Source organism: Miniopterus natalensis, chromosome 1 (assembly GCF_054644295.1).
Source record: "Miniopterus natalensis isolate mMinNat1 chromosome 1, mMinNat1.hap1, whole genome shotgun sequence".
NCBI classification, from domain to species: Eukaryota; Metazoa; Chordata; class Mammalia; order Chiroptera; family Miniopteridae; genus Miniopterus; species Miniopterus natalensis.
Window position 1 is genome coordinate 56,093,864 of NC_142081.1, and position 15,190 is coordinate 56,109,053.

Genomic DNA, 15,190 nt, shown 5'->3' on the forward strand with positions numbered 1-15,190 from the left:
CCCTGTGAGGAAAAACACACATGCACAAAGGGGCAAAATAAGCACCCACCCACCCCCACGTGGATGTGGCTTCGGGATGCTGCTGTATAACATCCAACATTTCTTAAGCTCTTATTGTTTTTTAAGGGCTTTTATATGGCTATCGTAACACCTCAAAACCTCATGAAGCCAGAAACACTTACCCCAACTTTATGGTTTAGGAAACCTAAGTACACAGGGTTTAAGCAAGTCCAAGGCCCCAGTCACACAGGAATATAAACCCGCAGTCTGGCTTCAGAGTCCAGTCCTAACCACATTACTAGGGCCGAATATCCTCTACAGATTTTAAACTTGATGATCGAAGCAGAGGCCAGGAAGCTTCAAGTCTATGTCCATGTTTGCGTTGCCTAGTACTCCCTGCACAGTGCTCACTGCAGTTTTGACAGTCTTCTCCAAAGTCCTAACGAAAGCAGGCCTAGCCCAGGAGAGCGGCACCCACACGCGCTCAGTTATTTTCAGCCCCATCCTTAGCCAGGCTGGAGCACTGCAGGCCGCCTGAAGCACATTAGGAATGCATTTCTGATCTAAACCGGAATGAAGTGACAGCACGGGACAATCTTATCCTAAAAATAGATGAATTTCATTAATTATTCTTTACGTGCCTATAAACCTCCCTTATTCGTGGTAAGCAAAAGATACACTACCTTTCCCTTCTACTTCACTCTTGCCTTTCCTTTTCTCTTTCTCAGTTGCCACCCCCATTCCACCCCAAATTTTACCTCTCCCCTCTTGGACTGCCCTGCCTGCACTGTGTATCTTTGGAATTTCTGTTTCCCATGTTTTTTAAACTAGTCATAACTGTCTCCCTTGACTTCTTCATTCTCATAGGCTCTGAAAATAAACTTAGTCCCACCCAAATGGCCTCATGCACACGAAAGAGCCAAAACAATACGAATAAGCTAGCAACAGAATAAATCTTAAACATCTGACCAATCAGGACAAAAATAATACCTGAACAAATATACAATACAGAAACTATCTTCTCCAAATAGGAAAACTTAGAAACTAAGTAACTTTTTAAAATATGTGCATGGTCCAGTTTGGAGGTTTAATCACTGAGTCACTGCTTTAGAGAAAATCATATATATGTGTGAATCTAATAAAAAGTAGCCCCAATCCTGGAAAACACATATATACAAAATTCTATGAAAAATTTATGAAAGTTCATGTCCCCTCCAAAGGCCATCCTCAGAAGTCCCTCCTCAGGGGTCCACGGACTCCCAAGTTAAAAAAAAAAAAATTACCTAAAATATTCTATTAGTTGGAATTCTCCATTATCTATAGGCTATAGATGCAGGGATCCTTATGAAGCACTTTCTACCAAACCACTAAAAGTAGTAGCTATTATTTTTATTCTCAAATTAAAACTTTATAAAGTTGGGTTATTTTAACTAGAATCTTTTCACAACACTTTCTACCACTTTTCTGAAAAAGATTTCAGGAGTCAACTAGTCATTCTGTGACACAAATTTCTGAGAACATTAAAAGGAAGGTGACGGGAGGAAAGCAAAGAGTGAAATGGTCGAAGTAATGTCCATAAAGGAAAGTATATAGTGCTGTGTACACACTAGTGCTTGAGCAAAGACACTGGATAATTCAGAGGCTTTTTATAATTAAATGCGTAAAAAGTAGACCTCATTTTACAAGCTCAAAATCAGACAAATGCATGAGGGTGTATAACTGTCACATTTATAAACTGTATCCACCCAAAAACTCACTGAGGACACAACCCATGTTACAGTCCACACATGCACATCTGCATGACGCCTCCTCCACAGTAAACCCAAAATCAACTCCCATCATCTCAGTTCAGTACATGGGAAACAGTTTCAAAACAAAGGCAATATTTTTCAACCAAAAAAACAAAGGCAATTTTTTTCAACCCAAGTACCAATTCATTATTTGTGCAAAAATACTGCAAGAGGGTTCTGTTCAGGTTTAGTCAGTAAGATATGTTTCTGTGCTACTGAAATACAGCTAAAGTTTTCCATTTTAATTACCCAGGTAACAGTACTTCTGATTTACAATTGACCTAAATATAGTAGATGCTATTTTTTAAAATTGCATTTTTTAAAATCTTCAAAAGTTTAAGAATACAATTCTAAAAGCATATGCGCCTTGTCATTCATTCAATAAACATGATTTATTTTAATACAGGTCACAAAAGTTCAACTAATTAACCAGATTTCTTTATTTCCTGCCGGTCTCCTTCAGTCTTAAACCTAACTTTATATCAAAAGCAGCAGTTCAGAATTTATTCATAAGGTTAATCCCACAAGTTACTGGGTGGGATTTTTAAACTACGTCACTCTTTATAAATATGAATCACTAAAAAAGTAGATCAGTATGAAGAACTCTTTAAAATTTGCATGGGCTCCGCCTTAGAACTAATGAGTAAGAATCTTCCTGAATGTTGGGTGTTTCTTTCCCAGGTGAATGATGATATGCAGTCAAGTGTGGGAGCCTCTGACCTAGACCGCTAGGCCAGTGGTTCTCAACTTTTAAGGTGCATGGAATCACTTGAGGAAACTATTTTTGATTGACAGTGGTGCAGGAACCAGCATTTAAATAATCATTGCAGCTGGTCCACAAGCCACTCTGAGAAAAAATGCACAGCTTTGTCAGATTATAAATGAGTACATTCAGCAATCCAAGCAACACTGTCCTGTGAGCACTAATGAATCCTGCCCTAGGCAGTTTTAGCTAGTATTTGAGGGCAACTGGTAGCGTTTTAAAATAAAATGTATTCTTAAACATAAGGTCAAAGTCAAGTGATCTGTGAGATGGTCATTCATTCATTAAAGAAGGAAAAGGCCTTCAAACAAACTATTTAAACCTTTAAAAGGACAAGTTCTTAGCCCGCAACTTAAATCTAATGCCTTCTCCATCATTAATTATCCTGATATATGACCAGAGGTATTGATTCCGGCTTATCAAAAATGTAATGTAGATTATAAAAGATATACATTCTAATCACACACCTTTACAGATTCTGTATAGTCTCTGTGTAACAGACTGGAGACCAGCTGGATATTAAAGAATACTAAAACAGTAAATAATATACTCTCAATTTTAAGCAATGAAACTTCACATTTTCCTCACATAAGTTTCTACTTATAGTACTGGGGGGAGGACATTTAGAAAACACTAACAGTATCATGCTGTCTCTTTTGTGAAGAAGCTATTTACCAATTTTCCACAATTCTTGTCATTATCTATAAAATTGATAGTTATCCATCATTTTACTTTAAGAATTTTTTAAAAGCATAAAAAAGGTAACCACATGTAGGACCACACAGCAAATCAGAAGACAGAACTAGTGATTAGACCTTCCATATGGAAAGTTGAGCTATCTTATCAGCTTGGCAACTGTACCTCAGAGTGCGACTACTCTTACTAAGTATTATAAATATTTAAGCATATTTGAGTGTGTGGCAGCTCTACCACCACCCCTGCCAAACTTTAGGAATAAGTACAATCTACTGTGAACCCAGAAGCTACATAAGAACTAAATAGCAACAGCGCTAGGAAGCAGACAGAGCGCATGGTTAGTGAAATCTACCTGGCATCTTAATCACTCGCCTGTATCTAAGATGCTATTATTTACTGTGTACACACCTTTCTGTCATGTTCTTCACAAAGGCTTATGCCACCTCTTTTCCAGATTAAACAGGTGGCATTTCTTCTTAACCAAGCAATGAAAAGGCAATGGCCAAACACCAGCATTGTCTTCCAAAAGAGGCAAGTCATTTCATAAAATAAGAAACTGAACTTAAATCCACAGTTATTAAGAAGCTAAAACACCAATACTAATTTTAACCACTAAAGTCTAGACTATTAAAAACCATCAAACCATTTTTCAGTTCATAAATGATTCAAGGTCAAAATAATGAATTTCTAAATTAAGGAAAACAGAAGTTGAAAAATTACCCATAAATATCCAACCAAGTACCATTTTGTCTTTTACTTAGGGGGGGCAAAAAAAACCTTCTTAAATGGCTAAAATGAACATAGAGACAGCACTCCTGGGGTAAGGATTTCAAATCAGGACACAATGGTATAAGGCACTACCTTAACTTCAGTCTACACTTAAGTTGTCCTAAATCCAGAGAACGTGGGAACAGGGGAAGGAAGAACACACAGACACATTCAACTGTTCATGTCCTTTTCGCCGGTTTGGCAGTCAGCTGCTTTTCTCTTTCAAATTCCTTCTCTCGCTGCTGCTCCCTTTCCAGCTCTTCTTTTTGCCTCTTCTGCTGCAGTTTAAGTGCTCTTTTCTAGGCCACAAATGCAAAAACCAAGAGAACAATCAAGGCTTACAGTTTAAAGGCAACAGTGCTTTGATTTGAGGTGATCGATACATACTAATAAATTTCATATTTAACTTTTATATTCATTCTGGGTAATTTAAGGTCTCCTTGGAACAAAGAAAAAATTGTTACTCTATTAAATGAGAATTGCAGTGACATATTCAGAGCATATGAGCTACTAGCCCAAACTATTTAGTAAAAAAGTCCAAAGTGGGGTTCAAAAGGATGTTTTAAAATAAAACAATAAAAAAGAAAACAATGTACCATGAATTGAGTATATTATTATATATGGATATATAAGAAGTCAGAAAATGAATACTGAAGAAAATAGACAAACCTCTACTTTTATAAAGGATGTAAAAGAACTTGCCAACTCACTTTTAATTTTGATGTCTTTTCGTGAAGCATCAACATTTCTTTTCTTATGTTCACCAACTTGGCATGATAGTGTTTAGCTTCTGCGAACTTGACATGGAAAAGTAAATGAACAGTGAAGTGAAAATAAACTGAACATTACAGTTCATTCTTCCTAAATTAGTCAAGTTTTTTAAAGCCTTAATTGCCTCTACAATTTAATTCCCAAATTTAAATTTTATTTAAACCATAAGTAGGATTTTGAAAACACCTGATTCAGTTCAGATTGATAAAAAAGTTACTAAACATAAAATAGACATTTACATTGTACACAGATAACACTCTGCTTTAAAAACATGCAATATAATCCTAAAATTCTGGTAAGACTACCCAATAATGCAATCAGTTTCATTTGAGAAAAGCAAAACACTCTCTACTGCCATTACAAGGGAGAGACCAACCCAGGACACATAGGATAGTTTAAGTGTCTTCCCATCAGGAAAAGACAAACTGTATCCAGAGAGCCCTGAGAAGGCTGTGGGCTCTGAAGTCAGACCAAGCAGAATAACCTCTGTAAAGACACTTGTCTTCCCAAGGAGTTAGAGGTGTAGACTTTCCATGCCAGCCAGAGAGGGCAGAAAAGGAAAAAAAGCACCTTGTGCTCAGGCAAGGTAACAGAGAAGACCAGGTTGACAAAAATGAGAGACGTGTCAGTAGAGAGAATAGCAGCCTTCATGCAGCTACACATAAAGTCATAGTTTGGTGAGCTCTAGAGCTTACAGGCCCTCTCTCTCTAGACCTTCCAGTTTTCAGTTTCTAAGTGATAATCAGAACCACTCTGGGGCTGAGACAAGCAAAAGAGGAAGGCTTAGTTTCTGTCCCTTCAGACAGAAGCAACAGTATTACACCTGCCTGGTTCATTTACCATGCATTCATTCAACAAATATGACTAAGTCAGTATAGCTTTGCCCACCTCCTTCAACAGAAGTGAGGAACTACAGCGCAGAAGCCTTTGTATTTACTACTACAGGCCTCTGCCTAATGCTAGAGAAGATGGACTTTCTTTTTTATTGTTATAAAAGGAAAACACTAGTAAGCCACACTTGTCCAATGAAAAGTCCATTTACTGAGGTACATGTGAAAGTCCAGAAAATCACGCAAACCAAGCTATTTGTAATGTTTATGGTGAAGAGAAAGGTAGTCCTAAGTTCCTTATTTTTGTCAATTCTAGTTTCTTAAAATAAAGAGTATCAGTTCCTTCTCATCAAAAAGCTATAGAGCTTCTGATGAAATTCAACTACTGTCATTTACACTGAAAACTTTAAAGGGTCCATAAAGGAACTCCAAAGGGTCTGTTTCAGCATTAATCTGGTGTAACGTTATGAAAATGCCATACAATTAATAAAATAAGAATTTTAAAAACCATGTATTTGATCAAAAGAGATGTACCTTCCTTAAGGGGAAAAACAGTATCCCAAAAGTTTCTTACTTTCAGTTCTCTTTTACAAAAATAAAGATCTTTTCCAGACGTTCATAAATAAGTTCTATTTCCTATCACAAGTTCAACATTTGAAAGATAACAATTCAAGACAAGGGAAGGTCCAGTAAAGTAAATCAAAGTTTCCTATTAAAAGACAAATTCAAACCTTTAAAAAAGTAGAGGGAAATATCCCAAACATACACAAGTACAAAGCTGGTAGGATAAACCTACCTATTTCTAAAATAAGATGTCGTTATGCCATGTCAATTAAATCATACTTACCAAAGCATTAATATCCAACATAGAATGACATTCTTTAAATTTTGAAATCTCTTGTTCCAGTGTGTCTAACAATACAACTTGGTTCTGTCTGAAACAGAAACACACAGCCAAAATAAGCATTGCATACCGTAAGTGTGGTTCATTAAAAGGAACCACATTAATCTTGGCTAATGGTAAAGGTAGAAATTAAATTAGAAATTGACTGATTCTCCAAGGTTTATTTGGTTTAGCATAATCATTTCCAAAATAATATTCCAAAGTCACATTCTGGTAACTAAATGTGTTTTTTATTCTTGCCTCAATTTCAGATTCCAGTAACTAAAATCACCAAATCATTTAAAATTACTTTATTACTTTTTTTTTGGCAACTTTCTGTATTATCCCCCAAAAAATTTTGAGGTAATACAGACTCGCCCGAGAAACTCAATGTTTTATATATACTAAAATTGTAAGAGTACCACAAAGGAATTAAGGAGCAGTGACCTTTTAGAGCTGGGGAAATGCAGGATTGAGGGATGACGAGCCTAACAGGACAAAAAGGAAGCAAGATGAAAAAGAGGCTACGAATCGCAAGATCTCCCTACCTATAATCAGTTGTGCAATCTTACAAATTTAGCTTACTTCTCTGGGCCTAAATTTCTTCATTTATAAAGCGAGAAGCTTAGACCAGATAATTTCGAAGGTTCCTCATAAAAATTCTGATTCAAAACCTTCTGCTAAGAAAGGAGCCACTTTCCTAATATACCTCTCTAGATCAATCAATACTAGGATCACGGGAATGTGACACTGAGGGGTCACCTAACTATTTTAAAGAATACCACTGACAAAAAAATATATGACACAATTTGCTTGCAAAACTATGCTAAACAGAGAACAATGATGAGAAAAAGAAATAACAATGAAGAGACCAAAGGTCAGTTACAGCACCTCCACCATCCAGCACTGAGTCTGTCACACCCCACAGGTCATAGGTTTGTCCCCTCAGCTCTGACTGGCGACCACAGAAAGCGAAATACAAAATGCGTGAGAGGAGAACCCAGCAAATCAATGATCCAAGATAAGCAGGAAAGCAAATCCAGACTGTTACAACTAGAAAATAATATAGAAAAATCAACAAAACCAAAAGTTGGTTCTTCAAAAGAGCAATAAAATCGATAAACCTCTAGCCAGACTAACAAAGAAAAAGAGAAGGTACAAATTACTAACATAATTTATGGAAGAGGAGTCATCACTACTGATCCCATGGACATTAAAAAGATAATAAAAGCCTGGCCAGGCGTGGCTCAGGGGTTGAGCATCTACCTAGGATCCAGGAGACTGCAGTTCGATTCCCGGAGGCTATGGATCAATGACGACTCTCTCATCATTGATGTCTCTCTCTCTCTCCCCCTTCCTCTCTCTGAAATCAATAAAGATTTCTTTTTAAAGACAATAAAGGAATACTTTCAACGACTCTATGTCTGCAAATTTGATAACTTAGATGAAAATGACTACTTCCTTGAAAGACGCAAACTACCAAAACTCACACAAGGAGAAACAGATCATCTTAGTAGGCCTATATTGAACGGTGAATGGCACCAGATGTTAGCTGTTGGTCCTTGAGTTTGGCTAAGAAAGAACTCAGAGCCAAGAACTCAAATACAAGCAGAAGTTTATTTAGAAAGTCACAGAGGTAGAAGTGACCTATAGAAGGGAGCCAGCTGGGCTGCGCAGACTCAGGAAACAAGTTACAGAGGCAAAAGAAGGGCCCGAAGAGCTTAGGTGACAGAAAGCAAGGTATTCTTGAGGGAAGATGGGGGTGGGGAAAGGCGCAGGCCTGCTCAAGAGACGGTGCAAACTGGGTCCTTTGTCTTATGGGTTTTTATGTGTTTCCTAAAGGCAAGAATCTTAGCGGAGGTCTCAGGGCAGGATCTCAGTAGAATATTCATCAGCTCTACAGGTGTGTCCTTTCAGGGCTGTGGTCTCCACTAATTGATCAGCACTAGGGTAGAGGGTCATTAGTCATTGCAGCTGATCCTGATGTCAGCCACTACATGGTTTTGCTGCTTTTCTGGGCGTGGAGCTGAATACAACTAAGGCCTAGATATTATCTCTAATTTGACCAAAACTCTATGTCTGTAGTCAACAAACCCGTGACTTTGTTCCTGATGTTGCACGTCAGAACCTCATTATCCTGAGGGCTTGATGCTCAAGAGTGGGGTTGTGCAAGGGCCTGTATGGGAGTTCTATGAAGCTATTCTCCCACTCCCTTGTTCCTCCTCTAAGGGGGTCTGCCACATGATTAGAGACATGCCAGGGGAGGAAAGGTCAGGGGAGGTTCCAAACCACATGACCTGCAATATGAAAGGTCAGGGGGTCCAAACTGCAAGACCAGTGATATGCTAGGGGAGGAAATTCGGTCACCCTGGGGGAGAGGTCCCACCCTATAATACTTGTTTTCCCCATTGCTAGGCACCCGGAGCTTTCTGCCCTGGTGACCTTCTGTACCTAGCCTATCGTTCCTACTCTGCTCATGTCTGTCTAACTGCCTACTACATCATATTTATTAGAGAAATTGAATAAATAAGTGATAACCTCCCAGAAATGAATGCACCAGGACCAGACAATTTCACTGGTGACTTCTGCCAAACATTTAAGAAATTATGCCAATTTTCCACAATCTCTTCCAAAAAAACAGAAGTAGAGGGAACATTTCCTATGAGGCCAACATTACTCTAAAACCAAAACCAGATAAAGACATTACAAGAAAGGAAAACCTAAAGACCACTGTATTTCATGAGCATAGATGCAAAAATCCTCAACAAGATACTGGCAATCAAATTTGACAGTGTATAAAAATAATTATATACCACAATCAAGTGAGATTTATTCTAAGTATGCAGAGCTGGTTCAATATTTGAAAAGAAGAAAGCTAAGGAAGAAAAATAAAGTATCTGATGAAGTCCAACACCATTCATTATTAAAAACACACTCAACAAACTAGGGAGAGGAAGTTCCTCAACCTGTTAAAGAACATCTAAAAAACTATAGCTAACATCACACTTGTGATAAGAAGCCAGATGTTTTCTCTCTAAGATCAGGAGCAAGGAAAAGATGTCCATTCTCACTACTCCTCTTCTGTCACAATGCAAGTCCTAGCTAATGCAGTAAGAAAAGGAAAGGAAATAAAAGGTACACAGATGAGAAAGGAGGAAATAAAACTATTTTTGTTCACAGATGACATGAATGCCTATGTGGAAAATCCCAAACAATCAACAGAAAATCTCCTGGAACTATTATGTCAGGATAGCAAGGTCTCAGGATGCAAGGTTAATATACAAAAGTCAGCTGCTTTCCTATATACCAGTAGTAAACAATAACCCCTCAGATGAAATACTTTGGTATAAATCTAACAAAATATGTACAGGATCTATATCTATATCTATATGTAAAAACTGCGAGACACTCAAGAAAGAAATTTTATTTATTTAATTTATTGATTTTTTTTTTTTTTTTCTTTTTGAGAGAGTGGGGAAGGGGGAGAGAGAGAGAAGAGAAATATCAATTTCCACTTACGCATTCATTGGTTGATTCTTGTATGTGCCCTGACTGGCAATCGAACCCGCAACCTTGGTGTATTAAGATGACACACTAACCAACTGAGCTACTCAGCCAGGGCCTCAAGAAAGAAATTTTTAAAAAGATATAAATAATGGAGAGATATGCCAAGCACATGGAATTAAAGTCTCAATATTAAGGCCCCGGCCAGGTAGTTCAGTTGGTTGGAGAGTCATCCTGACACACCAGGGTTGCCGTTTGATCCCTGGTGAGGGCACACATAACAATCAACCAATGAATGCATAAATAAGTGGAACAACAAATCGATGTTTTTCTCTCTCTCTCAATTTTTCAAAAGTCTTAACATTAAGGTATCAATTCCTCCCAACTTGATCTATAGATTCAATGCAATCCCAATTTAAATCCCAGTAAATTATTTTATAGGTACAATAAACTGATTCTAAAATTAACATGCAAAGGCAAAAACCTATAATAGCCAATGCACACTAAAGAACAAAGTTGGAAGACTTACACTACCCAATTTCAAGACTTATAAAACTGCAGAAATCATGACAGCATGGTACTGGTAAAAGAACACACTGATCAATGGAACAGTATACAAAGCTCTTAGACAAAACCATACTAAGATAATCAACTGCTCTTTTTAACAAAAGAGCTAAGGCAATGCAGTGGAGAAAGGACAGTCTATTCAACAAGTGGTAAGAGAACAACTGGACGTGTATGTGCAAAGGCATTAACCTAGACACAGACCTTATACCTTTCATAAGAATTAACTCAAAATGGATGATAGGTCTAAAACTCTGAAACTTGTAGAAGAAAACACAGGAGAAAATCTAGGTGACCTTGATATGGTGGTGAATTTTTACATGCAATACCAAAAGTATAATCCATTAAAGAAAAAACACTGATAAGTCATGCTCTGCAAAAGTCATTGTTAAGAGAATGAAAAGATAAGCCAAATACTTGGAGAAAATATTCACTAAACACAGAAAGACTTGTATCAAAGTAACCCAGCAGGCGCTGAGCATCAACCTATGATCCAGGAGATCATTGTTACATTCCTGGTCCGGGCACATGCCCAGGTTGCAGGCATGATCCCCACCATGGGGATCGTGCAGGAGGCAGCCGATCAATGACTCTCATCATTGATGTTTCTCTCTCTCTCTCCTTCTCCCTTCCACTCTCTGAAATCAATAAAAAAAATTTGTGTGTGTGTGTGTGTGTGTGTGTGTACAGTATACAAAGTAGTCTTAAAACACAATAAGAAAATAAAGAGTCCAATTTAAAAATGGACAAAACAGGAAAAAGAACGAAATCTTACCATTTGCAACAAGGATGAACCTACAGGGTATTATGCTAAGTGCAATAAGTCACACAGAGAAAGACAAATGATTTCACTTACATGTAGAATCTAAAGAATAAAATAAACAAACAAAACAGAAACAGACTCACAGATAGAACAAACTGATGGTTGCCAGATGGGAGGGGGGTTAGGGAGCTGGGTAAAAAAGTGAAGGAATTAAGAAGTACAAATTGGTAGTAACAAAACAGCCACAGATACGTAAATGAAAGCACAGAAAATATACTCAATAATATTGTAATAACTGTGTATGGTGTCAGGTGGGTACTAGACTTATAGGAGGGATCACTTCATAAATTATATAAATGTCTAACCACTATACCGTACACCTGAAATTAATATTGAATGTCAACTGTAATTAAGAAATAAAGAGAGAGAGAGAAAATAGTCACAGAGATGTAAAGTACAGCATAGGGAATAGAGTCAATAATATTGCAATAGTTATGTATGGTGTCAGATGAGTACTAGATTTATTGGGGTGATCAATTTATAAGGTATATAAATGTCTAATCACTATGTTGTACACCTAAAGCTAATGTAATGTTGTATCAACTGTAATTTAAAAATAAATTTTTAAAGAGATAAACATAATGTCCTGTAAACAAAACAAAAAAAAGAATGTAAAAAAAAATTTAAAAGATGAGCTACATAAACATCGGTTGTATAATCATGAACTTGTCTGATCTCTGTCCCAGGTTCCAGGCATGTCTATTCTGCAACGCTTGGAATTTCCCAAAGATAGGAGTATCTTTGTTATTCATGAGCCCCTTGGATCACGCCTGAGTTTATGCTATTGCAGTGACCTATGGTGGCCCCTAGAGCTTCAAGATGGGGCTGGTCATGACAGAAACATCAATCATGTGGTCAGAGGGTTAGATTTTTGAGCAATGTGATATCAGCCCATTGTCCAAAGAAGGGAAGGGGGCTAGAGACTGAGCTCAATTACATGGCCAATGATTCAATCAATTATGCCTACTTAATGAAACCCCATTAAAAACTCTGGGCACCAAAGCGAAGCAGAGCTTCCTGGTTGGTGAATATATCTGGGTAGGTGATGTGCCCTAATTTCACTAGGAGAGGGCACAGAAGCTCTGTATTTGGGATGCCCTCAGACCTTGCCTATGTGTTTCTTCACTTGGCTGGTCCTGATCTGTATTCTTTATAACAAAACTATAATTGTAACTACAGTCTTTCTTGATCCATAAGTCTAGACACTTTAGAAGAAGTTTCCAGAGAATATTTAGCTGCAATATAGGGGGCAAAATAATTGAATTTCCTTTCCCTTGAAGTTTTGTATAATCTGTGGTGATTCTGCTGGGCATGAATGCGAAGCCCTGATGCAATATCTAAAGAATGATCCTGAGAAAAAAAGCTATTTCCATGGAGAGTCCAAGTCTGTATTATCTCACGGGAGCTCCACTGAGATTACTCACAATTGCACCTCTCTGGCTACTTTTGGGGATTGGGATTCCAGAACCTCTTTTTTTCTTTCTTTCCAGTGTTTTTAAAACAACAAATACATATAAAAGACTATTCATAACCTTTCTTATATATACAGCTAAACTTTGTTCTTGGTCTTCCTGATCCATTGTTAGCTACAAAGTAAACTTAATTTCTGTCTACCACTACCTTTACCTTCCCTTCTGCAGGCCTGTTTCTATAATGGTAAAGTGGCTTAATGAAGATTAAACAGTTTGATGAGAGAGCCGGGACTAGGGCCTAGGAGCCTCTTAGTCTTCTGCATCTTTATTACTAGTGAAACTTGTGGAGAGATGGATGAAAGAGATAGCTACTGGAAAACATTTCTCTTTTTCCCTTCTTTGAAATTTGCTTATATTTCCTTAACACTCAAGATGTATAACTGCTTATTTATCATATTCAATTGTTAATTCCAACGCTACCTGTGTGATCTTTTTCAAGTTACTTAACCTCTCTGAACTTCATTTTCTTCCACTGTAAACAGGGATAATCTTAGATACTTCAAGTAGGTGCCAGGATTGAGATATGGTATATAAAGTGGTGGGCATGTAGTACATATAGTAATAAACTAGCTGATTTTACCATCATCACCATCATCATTGTATGTATGCCTAGGAAGTGGGGATATTCAAAACACTAAATTTTAGCCAATGTCCTCACCAATTAAACTCTGCAATTAATCCATGACTCCCAGCTTCCTGTTAGTAAGGTGTTACCCAGATGTTTTGCTTACAGTTTCTTACTTTCTGTCAGTCTGTCATACTTCATCCAAATTCCCCAGCAAAATCTTTTTTATTTTTTTGCCACAAGAATTGGTTGGTGTTAAAATGCAAGGCATAACACACACTAGGGGTAAAAAAAAACTCACTCAGAACTAGCAGAAAACCAGAATTTGCCAACTCCCTAACTACAGTACTTGTACCACATGTAGTAAAATATAGTACCACTTTTAGACTCATTTATCACCTTCAAATCCAAGGATTATAACATTACTTATTAATATTTATAAAATGGACATCGTTGTTGATTATTTCTCTCCTTTTGCCCTAATAAAGTCTTTTGAGATAAGTTTTCAAAGTGTAGGTCTAGAGAAGCAGCAGCCCAGAGCTATTTTAGAGATGAGCATCACAAAAAGAAAAATAGGCCATCCAGAGAGGTCCTGACCCTTCAGGAAGTAGAAACTCAGTCTGCTGTTTCTGGGTTCCAGGGAGCTGATAAAGTCGAGTCTATATCTTTGAATAGTGACTCCACTCTACAGGTTCCATTCTTCTTTATCCTGTTCCTCTCTTAACGGTTCCTCCAATCCTTTATTTAGCTAGTAGAGTCTGAAATGGACCTTCTAAAAATAGATACTTAAAGATTCCTGGCAACTCATGAACCAGCCATTGAATACAAATGTGACTCTTACGGAAGCAATTTTGCAACCTACTCAGAAACAGGTATATATCCATCCAGCAACATTCCCAATAGGCAATACTTTCATAAAATAATGCTAAGACACCAAAACTAATCAAAGTCTAGATAAGACTGAAGGGTACTTCTTAGAAGCCAAACACTCTAGAAGTATTCATTTCACTTTTTATATTTAGATTACTATGAACTCCTCCATTCCCATTTGCTATCACTAAAGATATAGAAATACTCAATTGTATAAAATGTTACAAAATAATATACCTCAACACAGTATATACTTATGCAGTAAATGATGACTCTACCAGAGGGGAATGAGTGCATCTCCTGAAACATTACAAAATATTATACCTTAATACAGTATATACTTATACAGTAAATAACTACACCAGAGGGGAAATGAGTGCATCTCAAGGTTTTGTTAGCTCACGTGAGTTCCTGGAGGGCTTGTTTTGATCTCTGCAGATCTGGCAGGTAGTGAGAAAGCAATCCTTCTGCCAGTTGCTCCACAGCTTTATCTTCTACAGTCAAGTCCTCTATTAACCCTTCATCTGGAGAAGTGTCACTTAAACCTGTCGCCAAGCAAAAATCAAATTTAGGAAGCTTTTAAGTTGACACAGGGATAAAAGAGTAGTAGGGAGGCAGGGAAGGAGGCTGGCAGTGGGGTTCAGAGCACATACACAGAGCAGTACAGGGATCCTTCCTTTCTCATCTTTTTTCCTTCCTTTCTCTTCTTTTTTTTAACTTACCTTCTGAGCATCCTCTAAAAAATGGATTATGAGCACTCAAAACATGTTTTTAAACTACTAGTATAACATAAAGTCTAGATTAAAAGAATATTAATGTATGCACAATTCTGTATGTTTATGTATTTTTTATGTCAGAGGATTTACAGATGTCAATGGATTATTAAAGGAG

General features: G+C 37.3%; 1 protein-coding gene across 3 annotated transcripts in view; it reads right to left on the reverse strand.

Moving 5' to 3' along the window:
* Positions 1-1,631: 1,631 nt before the first annotated feature.
* The window catches only part of BLOC1S6 (biogenesis of lysosomal organelles complex 1 subunit 6), a 38,429-nt gene continuing 24,870 nt past the window's right edge, over positions 1,632-15,190 (reverse strand). For all 3 annotated transcript variants that reach the window (XM_016211306.2, XM_087821723.1, XM_087821726.1), the window contains 4 exons: positions 14,703-14,844; positions 6,466-6,553; positions 4,728-4,814; positions 1,632-4,316 (listed from right to left, as the gene is read on the reverse strand). In XM_016211306.2, the coding sequence (XP_016066792.1) occupies positions 4,197-4,316; positions 4,728-4,814; positions 6,466-6,553; positions 14,703-14,844 (437 nt within the window). In that variant the 3' untranslated portion in view covers positions 1,632-4,196. The remainder of the gene's footprint in view (positions 4,317-4,727; positions 4,815-6,465; positions 6,554-14,702; positions 14,845-15,190) is intronic.